Genomic DNA, 12,899 nt, shown 5'->3' with positions numbered 1-12,899 from the left:
TTGTACTCTAGAAATTTTTCCTAAATAGTAGAAGGGGACAAATTAAATATAGGTAAATTTGGAAACGGGGAGTATTACATAATTTGGTATTTGAAATTCTATTTTTCTGAAAATTTGAGAGTTGAAATCATGATTTAAATTTTAGTTGGAATTTTATTCAGATTTCATAAATAAACCATGATTGAAATCAAAACTTAAATTAAGATTCCAACTCCTATAGCCAAACACCTACTACTTATTTTATACTATTCAATTTTCTACACACATATGTTCAGAATTTCAGATGATGGAGCAGCAAGCATCAAGTCAGTTCTGCCCCACTGCTCTAATCATAATGAGAGAAAGTGTAGTACAAAGTGCCTCGCCGTGAACTTTGCTGAGAGTGCTAATAAATTTCTCTATTAAATGAGTATTTTATTTTTATAACCAATCTACTGTCATCTTGTGACAGGAAAAACTAAGGCATTAAAGTATCAAAATTTCCCACAAATCAAGGCATTTGCTAGCCTATTAATTCTTACATAGTACTCCGTCAGTCCTAAAAAGATTATCTTACTTTCCTTATTAGTTTGTCCCAAAAAAGATTGACACATTTTTATATTTAGAAATAATTTAACTTTAAGAGATAATTTACAGCCACATAAATATCTAAAGCTTATTTTGGACTACACATTTCAAAAGTCTTCTTTTATTTCTTAAACTCTCTGCTAAGTCAAACTAAGACAATCTTTTAAGACGGAGAGTAATATCTTTCTCCCTTACCCTCTTTTGGCCAGCAAAAGATTGTGCTTATCAACTCTCGTAATACTAATCAAAGTATTAACTATTTTAATAAACAAATTGATGGGATTAATAATGTCATCTAGTGGGATGAGTTCATCGAAAGCAATTTCTATTGGATCGTCGGTTTTGTTAATTAGCATTTAGCTACCAGTATTACGTGTACTATTCCTTTTTTTTTTTTCCTTCTCTGTTGAGCAATTTAAGGCATTATTAGAGAAAAAGCTATTTTAAAAAATTGTAGAATATGCTTCTTGAGAGGCACGTTCAAAGAAAGAGATATGTTGCAGTAGTGATACAAAGGAAAAGTCATGTGAGATGAGCTGCAATGACTATGATGCTGAACCAACCATGAGCTCATGGTTGATGGTTGTAACCACCCTTTCTGCGTTCAAACTTCAAACCATTAATTGGACAAGTTCACGAGGCACACGATCAAATGAGGATTCAGGATTTGAATTTTACGATTTGAATTCGAGATGCTACTATAACTCATTTGATTTACTGTGTTCGAATTCAATTACTCATGTTTATTTAGTGAACTATTAACACATGTAAGAACTCAAATCAAAGCTATTAAGTTCGGATGAACCCATAAGTTTAACTCTACATCGGTCCCTAGCTACATACTGACTCATTACTCTTTTGAGCGCCCTTAATTTGTACCCCTTATCCCTATAAACTTTCCAATTTCAATGATATAAACATGTAATGCTATTTATATGTATATGAATATATATGCATTTGGATCTAAAATTTTGAATAATTGGTGGGTGCAACGTACTGGATATGCACTATTCTTTTGTGGCAATAAGTGCAAACTAATTAACAGATACATAAACAAAATTGTCCACCTATATATACAGTATATACAAATTTTGGACGAACGGAAGGCCGGCTTTGAGTTCACACCTTCAATCTATACACTGATTGCGTATCATATAGGTGAATTATGTGTGTACATATAAATAAAATGAGTACAATGTGTTATAAAAGAATAAACGAAATGATTGTAATAGTAGAGTAGTGCTAATTCCACCATAATAATATGGTTCTACCTTTCTTTTTTATTTGATGTACATACTTTCTTGGCCCGTCCAAAATTGAACGATGTCTTTTAATATTTAGAAATAACATAATTTTAAAATTTATATTTTATTGTAATGAAATTATTTATTTATGATATCTATGTCATATTTTAGACTACAAATTTTGATTCTTTTAAATATCGTATTCCAATTGAATACCGCCACTTAAATTGAGACCGAGGAAGTATCACTTAGTATTCACTTCAGTGGGTAGATTCATATACATGCATAGTTGCATTATGTATGTGTGTATTTGGCACTTGCTGGACGTGGATGCAAACAAAGTTAGCTTAGTTAGGAGAAGGCCCTCGTCTCTTTCAAAGTTGATTTGTCTCATCTTTTTTCTCCTTCTTCATCTCTCTTCCTTTATACCATGTTCTCTAGTGAGCCATCTGTGTTTGTTCTTTTTCTTTTTTCTTTATTTTCTTTTGATAAATGATGGAGTACTATATTCATTGTAATAATACTATGATAGCGATCGTATTGTCATATTTTTCATGATGGGTAAGGGGTCATTTATCACCTATATCAAGATAATTGCTAGTTACGTACACTCTTAGAATATTATATGGCTCTTTTGTTCTTTTCTCCAATGTTGCTCTTGATGTTGGAAAAAGAAATCTTGCTCTTGATCATAACTTTGTAACTTTTCCTTAGGACCTCAACAAAGTGGTAAAAAGGATTTTCTCGTCTTTCCTCATCATAATCATCACTACGCTTCCCTTTTGTGGTCTTCTTACCATCTTATGATAATATTAGAGATAAAGGTTGGGTATTCCATTTGGGTGTGCCACCCACGTGACATGTTTATTTCTCATTGTAATTATGCAACTTAAATATAAATCTATTGTGATCCCTCTCTCTCGGAATCTCTATGTGGCTATATGCATTAAACCACAATCTCTATCTAATTTTCTCGAGCTATTTGGTGGTTGGTATACGTAATGTTTTATTTTTAGATTATCATTTAGATTTTATTTTTATTTTAAAAGTTGTGTAAATATAACCTTTGATATTGACAAAATTTTAGATGGTTGTATAACGCCTACAAAATTTTAAACTTTGATATAACGTTTTTATAAGATTTTCAATTTACTCAAAAGAAATCTATAGATCGTGCTCTAAAAGATCCATCAATTTCTAAATAAAAAGAAAATCATCTACTAAACAATTATCCTAAAAGGGCAAAGCGAAACAACGAAAATTTCTGCTATTTGGTTCCTGCAGATTTACTCGGTAATTTGGTAACAATCTGTTGAGCTGGCCCATTTGTTTATTCATTTAACAGGCCCCCAGCCCAGGCCCAAGCGTACTTTGTACTAATTTGGGAAAATAACACTCTATGTCTATTCGGAGAAAATATTTATCCGAAATGGACCTTTTGTACATTATTATACAAGGTTCATACATTGTCAGTAAGTGTATAATGTTGTATATCGTGTGTATAGACACTGTTGTAAAAAAAAAGTTGATTATGCTGATGCAAAATTAAAAATATGGCTACGTGGATGTAATATTTTGTGCTGGGTTGTATATTACTGAAATTATCCTTTTAATTTTTGTTTGACTAATCGGTTGTATTTTTATTAGGCCCATGGTATGGAGAATGGAGAATTTACATATTAGAAGTTTGATAATGAAATATTTTAAGATGCAACGAACAGCAAATTTAATTATTAGTAAAATCTAATTAATCAGCAAAACTCCTGTTTAAGCTGTCAGCTGCTTTAATCTATGACGTTACATCCTAGACGACCTGGGAATCTTCTGTTGTTTTTGTTAGCTGAAAGCTGTACTAAAAATCAAAAATATACGAGCTGACATATTTTTTGTCCTTCTGATTTCACAATGTTGGACTCCATGAATCAAACTCTGTCGTATGTTCGATGACCTAACTTTGTAGATGTGCATCTCATCTGAAAATAACATGCAAAATATTCCTCACTCGCAAATATCGCATAGCGCAAGCAGAGGCCAAATCAAGATGTGAAGTTTATGGCTACTGAACTTGTCACTGAACCCATAGCTACGTATACTTATTTAATGAATTTCTTGATGCAAATACATGGTCTATGCAAAAATTATTGGGTTAGTCCGAATCCGTAGCTAATGATCTAGCTTCGCCTCTTATCACAAGTCGTAGAGGTTCACAATCAGTTCATGTGATATTTGTGTGTTCAGTAGAATCCAATAATTTTAGTTCAGATTATGTATTTGTATTTAGAAATTCATTATATACAAAAACTAAATTTAGAATTCAATTATTAACACCTAACGTGGCTATCCCAGAATTTAGAACCCATAAAGTTCAACTTCTGACTCCACTTTTGCGTGGCATTTCTGGTATACTTCCCTCCTATATTCTGTTTTTTTTTTTTTTCCCTTCTCCTTTATGAATAACATTCACCGAATTAAGGTAGTTTACCAAGAAAAGCAATAGCTTGTGACAAATGAGATCAATTATTTCCTAGTGCAGATGAGCATAAAGTTGTCACATCCAAAATAACAGGGTATTGAAATGCATTAGCAGAATACATCTCAACATAATTTATTCATCAACTAGTACTACTACTACTACAACTTACAACCCCAGCCCGAAGAGTCAATGTTTGTGCACTATTATCTGAGCACCATACTGAGGTTTCATAATCAGAGTCAACTGAGGAGCATGAGTGTAGGAAGGAGAGAGCTCAAACCAAAAGTGCTGCAGAATTTGTGATAAAATCAGCTTTGCTTCTAACATACCAAAGTTCATCCCAATGCACATTCGAGGACCCCAACCGAAGGGAAAATACAACTGCTCTTTTGCTGCTTTCGATATACCTTCTGAGAACCTCTCGGGATTGAACACTAATGCGTCGTCTCCCCATACTTGGGGATCACGATGTACCAGATGCGTAGGCACGCACACTTGTACTCCTGGCGGAATTGTCATGTCTCCCAATTTTGTGCTCTTTGATGTGCTTCGAATAAGAAAGATTGCTGGATATAATCTCAACACTTCTTGGAAGATTATGTTCATCTAGTGCATCATTAGCAGAACAGAGAAGTTACCATTACAATATTGCAACTTCAAAAATGCTGGGACATCAAGAAAGTACTATCTCCGTTAATAACGAGCTTTTATAGCCACACAAATGTTATGGAATGTATAAGATCACAAGTTTAAACATTTGTATGATTACAAGTATGATTACAAGTCTAGGTTCACATAAATTGAAACGGAGGGAGTATAATTATGTTGCTGTGTTTGATTGGGCATGTAGTCTTAAAAAGAACGACTTTTGGAGTTTATAGTCTAAAAGAGTCATAAACATTTGTATGACTACAAATCATTTCACTAATATGGATAAATGAAAATTTTAAAGTTAAATATATAAATATGATAATTTATTTTTTGGACATACTAACATTGAAACTCTCCTCTCCTCTCTCTTCTCTCTCCTCCACCATCAACGGTAACATCTCCCCCCCCCCCCACCCCACCTGCCACCACATCCGGCGATCAGACCGCGTCCGGCGACCAGGTAACTCCGGCGATCAGGTAACGCCGGCCACTTTTCCGGCCAGATCTAATTTTTTTCTTTCTTTCCTTTTCTTCTTCTTTTCCTTCTCTTCTCCTTTTCCCCTTTTTTATCTGCTCCTGGCGCTACCAGAACACAGCGGCGTCATCGCCGGAGACTTTTTCCGGCACCATTTTCCGGCCAGCACTCTCTTTCTCTCTTTCTCTCCTTTTTTCTTTTTGCTTTTTCTTTTCTTGTTCCCCCTCTTCTCTGCTCCTGTTTCAGGTCTCTGTGAAAATAATTCCGGCAGTGAACAGTGAACAGTACTCCGGCAGTGAACAGTACTCCGGCAGTGAACAGTGAACAGTACTCGGACGTTGAACGGTGTTTTCCTGCGGCGATCAGGTCCATTTCAACTGGAGTTGGTACCTCCGGTTGCCATATTCATTATTTGTCCATACACTTGTAGTTACATTTTTTGCTAACTTTAGACTTTTGAATAGTTTATTAGTTCATACTCATTTTCGTGGCTTTGCTTAGTGATGGTAGACTAGGGTCCTGTTCTCGTTTAGGGACGGGGGCGAGGGTTAGGAGGGGTAAGTGGGTTAAAGGAGCGTCTAGGTTGAGAGTAGGATCTTGGAACATTGGAACGTTAACGGGGAAGTCCATAGAGCTAGTTAAGATTCTTCAGAAGAGGAAGATTAATATAGCTTGTATCCAAGAGACCAATGGGTAGGTCCTAAAGCTAAGGAGGTAGACGGGTATAAGCTGTTGTTCTCTGGTAGGTCGAAGTATAGAAATGGGGTCGGAATTTTAGTAGATAGTGAATTAAGGGATCAGGTGGTAGAGGTTAGGAGAGTCACTGATAGGATGATGTCGATTAAGGTGGTCGTTGAAGGACTCACTTTGAACATTATTAGTGTATATGCGCCGCAAACGGGCTTAGGCGACGAGGAGAAGAGGCGCTTTTGGGAGGATTTGGACGAATTAGTGGGAGGCATACCGCCTACTGAGAAGCTATTCGTGGGAGGTGATTTCAATGGACACATCGGACCTATTTCGGGAGGTTATGATGATGTGCATGGAGGCTTTGGCTTCGGGGACAGGAATGGAGGAGGAGTCTCACTTTTGGATTTTGCAAGAGCTTTTGGGTTGGTGATAGCTAATTCTAGTTTCCCAAAGAAGGAGGAACACTTGGTAACCTTCCGTAGTTCGGTGGCTAAGACTCAAATAGACTTTTTACTCCTTAGGAAGGATGATAAAGGTCTGTGCAAGGATTGTAAGGTCATTCCGAGCGAATATCTTACAACCCGACATAAGCTCTTAGTGATGGATTTAGCGATCAAGATAACGAGGAAGAAGAGGGTCGTGGAGGACCGACCTAGGATCAGATGGGGGAGTTTGACCACTATTAGTGCCCTGGAGATGGGAGAGAAATTGAAGGATATGGGGGCCTGAGATAGTAGTGGGGATGCGACCAGTATGTGGGATAAGACAACTAGTTGCATTAGGGTGGTAGCAAGGGAAATGTTGGGGGTCTCGACAGGTAGTCGTGGTGTATGCTTTTCAAGGTGAGGTGCCATGGTGTATGCTTTTCGCGGACGACATAGTCCTGATTGACGAGACTCGTAGCGGAGTTAACGCTAAGCTGGAGTGTTGGAGACATACTCGGGAGTCTAAAGGGTTTACGTTGAGTAGGACCAAGACAGAGTACTTGGAGTGTAAGTTCAGTGAAGCACCTCAGGAGGCTGACTTGGAAGTAAGGCTTGGTACCCAGGCCATCCAGAAGAAAAGTAGTTTCAAGTACCTTGGGTCTATTGTGCAAGGCAGCGGGGAGATTGACGATGATGTCACGCATCGTATTGGGGCAGGGTGGATGAAATGGAGGCTTGCCTCCGGAGTGCTATGTGACAAGAAGGTGCCACCAAAACTTAAGGGCAAGTTCTACAAAGTGGTGGTTAGATCGACTATGTTGTATGAGGCGGAGTGTTGGTCAGTTAAGATCTTTCACGTTCAAAAGATGAAAGTTGCCGAGATGAGAATGTTGAGATGGATGTGTGGCCACACCAGGAGTGACAGGATTAGGAATGAGGATATTCGGGATATGGTGGGGGTGGCCTCGGTGGAAGACAAGATGCGAGAAGCGAGATTGAGATGGTTTGAGCATGTGAAGAAGAGAGATACAGATGCCCCAGTGCGGAGGTGTGAGAGGTTGACCATGGATGGTTTCAGACGAGGTAGGGGTAGGCCGAAGAAGTATTGGGGAGAGGTAATTAGACACGACATGGCGCAATTACAGCTTACCGAGGACATGACCTTAGATAGGAGGGTTTGGAGGACCCAAATTAGGGTAGAAGGCTAGTAGATAGTCTCGTTATCCGTTCTTATTAGTAGTCGCATTATTGCAATATAATTTCTTGTGCTCCGATTTCTGCTATTATCTGTTATTTCCTGTGCTTTGGTTATCTTGTGTCATCTGCTCCGATTTCTGCTATTATCTGTTATTTCCTGTGCTCTGATTATCATGTGTTATCTGTGTCGCTTGCATTATTTCATTTCCATATCGCTTTAAATCTCTTATCCGAATCTCTTAACCTTATCTGACTTCTTTTTATGCTTTTATTGAGCCGGGGGTCTTTCGGAAACAGCCGTCCTACCTTGGTAGGAGTCAGGTCTGCGTACACTCTACCCTCCCCAGACCCCACGATGTGGGATTTCACTGGGTTGTTGTTGTTGTTGTTGTTGTTGTACTAACATTGAAAGTAATGACACATAAATTGTGCAGATGGAATAGTTACTTACTAGTTTTAGCTGATTCAAGTCATCAAACTTTGGTTTGTTTTTCCCAATGACTTGAAACACTTCATTCCTGGCTCTGTCTTGCCACTCAGGGTGCATGCTCAAGACAACCATTGTCCAGGAGAGCAAAGCTGTGGTTGTATCTTGTCCTGCAAAGTAGAATTCTTTACATTCTTCAATTACATCATCAGTTGTTAGTCCTCTTCCTGCTTTAGATTTTTTATCTTCATTTCTTGCTTTTAGGAGTAAGCCTAAAATATCATCATTGTTTGACACTCCTCTTCGCACGGCGTCTTCTCGCTTCTCTATTATGCCTCTTATCAAAGATATAACTTTCTTGTGGATGTACCTTGCTTTTCTATTTGATGCCGTTGGAAGAAATCTGCTTAAAAATAAACAAGTTATGACATAATTGAATAGTCTCCAAATGTTGAACAACAAGAGTTTATGTTGCTTGAACCCTCCAATATGTTATCGCACCGCATCAGATCCTTCAAATATGTATAGTTTTTGGAGGATACGACAACAACCGACAACATTTTTCAAGAGTCCGCACAACATAGATAATATAGTTTTGATTAATCCCTTCATTCCAATTTATGTAACATGTAGTTTATTTCGGCACAAAGTTTAAGTAGAGAAAGTGTAAGACCTTCAAATTTGTGGTTTAATTATGTCATAATATTTGTGTGGCTAACTATAACACTTTTGAAACTCGTGGTTTTAAATGTTACCAACATTTATGTGGAGAATCTTCACATTAAGGACAAAATTGGAAGTCAAAGTTTTTAAATTATGTCGTTCTTTTTGGAATCAACTAATAAATGGAGTAAAAAGTATCACATAAATCGGGTTCATGAATGCACCTTAGGGATGGAAAGAAAAGGGTGAAGGGAGAAGCCAATATAAGCTCGCACTGCTCCTTCTGAAGTAGGAAAATGGACCTTCCTTCTTCAATATTGCTACCAAAAGCAGCTCTTGATATTACATCTCCCCCTAAGTTTAGAAACTCGTCTGCTACATCCAGCTCACAACTTCCTGTTTTGCTAACCAATTCCTCCCATCTATTTATCATTTCATCACAACACACAGAAAATGCTGGGAACATCCTCTGTCACACAAACATAAATAAGTATCACTAAGAATTTAATGTTTATGCACTAATGGTGTAAAATAAAGGGAAAAGGGTCAAAAATACCCCTCTACTTTGGAAAAAAGGCTAAAAATATCCTCCGAACTTATTTTGGGTCAAAAATACCCCTCCCGTCCTTAAAGTTTTCAAATATACCCCTGCCTTGGTGGAAATTATCCGTCAAAATAACCCGAAATCATTTTTTTAAACCCGCTCTATCATTTAAACCCGACCCAAATAAATAATAACCAATAAGATCCCCTTATTCTCCAATTCCCTCAAACTTCATACGTATGTATTGGGGGAATAAGGGGATCTTATAGGTTATTATTTAGTTGAGTCGGGTTTAAATGATGGAGCAGGGTTTAAAAATAATTTCGGGTTATTTTGGCCGATAACTTACGTCAAGGCAGGGGTATATTTGAAAACTTTAAGAACGGGAAGGGTATTTTTGACCCAAAATAAGTTTGAAAGATATTTTCAGCCCTTTTTCCAAAGTAAGAGGGATATTTTTGGCCCTTTTCCCTAAAATAAATGTATGCATTCAGGTCACTAATAACAATTAAATCTTTAAAATAAGCATTAACCAATAAGCCAGTAAAAATAGTATTTTCTTTGTCTCAATTTATGTGACACACTTTCATTTCTAATCTCTATAAAAAAAAAGTCCTCTTTTTATATTTAAACTAATTTAATTTAAAAATATGAGAAAATTTTAATCACACAAAAATTGAGACGGAGGAAGTAGTAACTTTAGTGTCGGTCAAACAATGTCCCATAAATTGGGATGGAGGAAGTAGTAACTAACCTCTATCACCGGGTTAAACTACCAAATAAAAATATATTCCGCTTATAACTTAAATCCAAATATGAACTACGTTAGTATCTAAATTTTTTAATCTAGATAAGAGATTAAGAATAATAGTAATACCTTTAGCTTCTCTACATGAAAGGCAGGGTTTAGTATCTTTCTGTGTGTATCCCATTTTTCTCCGTCGTAACTGGCAAGTCCAGTAACAAACAAGTGGATGAAAGCATTGGCTTCAGGCTTGTGGAATTCATTATATCTATTCAACACTTCTCTAATTAGCTTTGGATCTGTAACTGTCAACCGAGGTGTCGGTCCAGCCCACAGCACAAATATTTTCTCTGTTTCATATATATTCTCATTAGTTAGTATGGTATATACTCGTGTTAGAGAAGTTTAACTACGGTGTATAAAAACTTGGTTCATTGCTAATTGTTTGCTTAATCAAGTTACTAAAATTAACTTATTTTGAGAAGTACTTATCACTTCAGAAAATCTTTAACTGCTTTTACTTGTCACATTACATGAAAGGAAGCTGCTACTAACTCTAATTCGGCAAGTATAATGTTTGATATTGGTAATCTTGTCCTAAAAATATAAAAATACTTATTTTTGAGGAAATCTACTTTTCAGCTTCTTCTTAAAAGCTGAAAAAGAACTTTTGTTAGTACTCAAAAATACTAATTTTTTTGGCCAAAAGTTTGAATCAGCACCTTCATTCTTTAAAATAAATATTTCCAGAAAATAAGTATTTTTGTCCATCCAAAAATTTGCTCAAATAAGCTATAAGTAATCTAAAAGATAATGGAGTAACCTTTCTGCCACATAAGGTGCTACAACAGGTTAAAATACGCTATTAAAGAAAATGTGTAAGGGAGAGTTAAGAATTTGGACTTACTGTAAGTGTTAGAAAGATGCAGAAGAAAAGGATTAACCCAGGGTATGATATCATGATTTAACAGGGGTTTTTTCTTGGCTTCTTTAGACATTTTCATCATCTCTTTAAGGTTCCCAGACAGCAACTTGTAGGGATGGCCATGGATACCTTCCTTCTTCAGCTTCTTTTCTATCATCTTTGGCCACCACCATATTGTATACAGCACTTTTGCACAAAATATTGCCACCAAAATCCCAACTGTTGCAGCAATTAGTGTTGCAGCTGCCATTGATATTTTCTATAGACTGAATACTGTGACTATTCTCTTGAGAGCAAAGCAGAGAAAAGGAGGTCACTTAAGAACACAAGAGGACACGTGTTTATTATAACTTGAATCCATTTGACAAAGAAAAAACAACTTACTGTACTAGAATTCAGTGTATACATTAAAGTTGAAAGATGCTGCATAATGCATGTTAAATTATTTTCTTCTTTTTCTTTTCCACGTCTTTTAAAAAAATAAAAAAAATATTAATTAAGTGAAATTTTTTTAGTAGTTTACCTTCATTTAAGTTTAAAGATATAATCTTTTTTTATTAAATATTTAATCTATTGATGTGTTTGTAGTCTTCAAAAATAAAAAATAATTACTGTTAAAGATAAAATTGAAAAAAATAAAAAAAATTCTCTTAAACTTTTAAAATGACAAATAATTTGAAATAACTATTTTTAAAAATCACGACAATTAATTTTATTGAAACTTACATATATTAAGTGGGGACATATTCATCTACCAAAATCTCATGCTCAGATTGAAATTCCTGTTTGTCCATAGATACCGAAAAAAAATTCACTTTTTTTGGAATTTTGTAATTGGAGTTGGAGTTATGTTTGGCCATAATTTTTAAAATTGTAGTTTTTGTTGAAATATAGTTATAAAAAAGTGAAAAAAATTAAAATTAAGTTTTTTTTATTTTTAGAATTCCTGAATACAACTTCAAATTGTATTCGGAATTCTTATGGCCAAATATTAAAAAATGAAAAAAGTGAAAAACAAATTCCGAAATAAAATGAATAATTCTTATGGCCAAACCCCCTAAGCTTCAGAGAAACATTGGAACTATTAGCGGACTAAATCAATAAAGTTTGGTCAGGTTTTTAAATGCTTCTTTTTAAGTGCACTTGTTATTATCTACCTTGAAGTTTTCCATTTTTTGTCATCTTTCTCTAAGACTTACAAAGCTGAAATCTAAGGAAGCTCACCATTTCCAGAAGGTATTTTGAAGACAGAACAAAATTTTTTACTTCATACGTTTCTTTAATCCTAACTAATTCAGCCATTATATTCCCAATAAAATTTTATTTGACCTAAATACACAATCATAACTCCTTTTTACATTTCTAGAGTTCTCCGTCCGTCCCCTCCCCCTTCCTCACTCACTTGTTTGATCTATTGGAGTAAAGTAAACAAATATCTTAGGGTGTCAAATGGGCTGGTTGGGTCAAATTTGGGTGGGGTCAAAACGTATCAAATTTTATTATTGGGCCAAGACTTAACCCGCTCAAAATTTGCTTGAGTCAAAATGAGTTGGATCAAGATGGATCAAACAACGGGTCATAACTCAACCCGCCCAATATAACCAATCTCTCCCCTGCGAATTGCCCTTCTTTTGGGGTGGTCTTTAACTTTTGCCCCTCAAATTGGTGGTCTTTAATTTATGTCCTTCGCCTACAACCTATGGGTTCCGGGTTCGAACCCCGTACAGTAAAAAAATTTAAAAAAATTAGCAAGGCAGAGTTTGAATTTCGCTCTGCCCCCTCCGGCAGACTTTGCCTTGAGGCATATATTTTATTTTTTTTACTTTTCAAGGCAAACTTTTAGTTATGCCTTAAGGAAAAGTTCCGTCTTACG

At 35.9% G+C, this 12,899-nt stretch overlaps 1 protein-coding gene across 1 annotated transcript; it reads right to left on the bottom strand.

The window, feature by feature from the left end:
- Nucleotides 1-4,305: 4,305 nt before the first annotated feature.
- On the bottom strand, nucleotides 4,306-11,418 carry LOC132640709 (cytochrome P450 CYP72A616-like). Its single transcript, XM_060357439.1, has 5 exons — nucleotides 11,009-11,418; nucleotides 10,234-10,451; nucleotides 9,037-9,281; nucleotides 8,174-8,552; nucleotides 4,306-4,890 (listed from the first exon to the last, which is right to left on the bottom strand). Exons 1-5 carry the CDS (start codon nucleotides 11,274-11,276, stop codon nucleotides 4,471-4,473), a joined length of 1,530 nt encoding a protein of 509 aa, XP_060213422.1. The 5' UTR covers nucleotides 11,277-11,418; the 3' UTR covers nucleotides 4,306-4,470.
- Nucleotides 11,419-12,899: the final 1,481 nt, after the last annotated feature.

The sequence above is a fragment of the Lycium barbarum genome, chromosome 1 (genome assembly GCF_019175385.1).
Source record: "Lycium barbarum isolate Lr01 chromosome 1, ASM1917538v2, whole genome shotgun sequence".
Classification (NCBI taxonomy): Eukaryota; Viridiplantae; Streptophyta; class Magnoliopsida; order Solanales; family Solanaceae; genus Lycium; species Lycium barbarum.
The sequence above is the reverse complement of the archived record's forward strand: the minus strand, read 5'-3'. Positions and strand labels throughout refer to the sequence as shown.

Coding starts and splice junctions, on each gene's coding strand:
- LOC132640709 (XM_060357439.1), bottom strand. CDS start 11,276: ATGGCAGCTGCAACACTAATTGCTGCAACAGTTGGGATTTTGGTGGCA. Junction 9,282..10,233: donor TTCATGTAGAGAAGCTAAAG/GTATTACTATTA, acceptor TTTGTGTGACAG/AGGATGTTCCCAGCATTTTC. Junction 8,553..9,036: donor CTTTTCTTTCCATCCCTAAG/GTGCATTCATGA, acceptor ATTTTTAAGCAG/ATTTCTTCCAACGGCATCAA.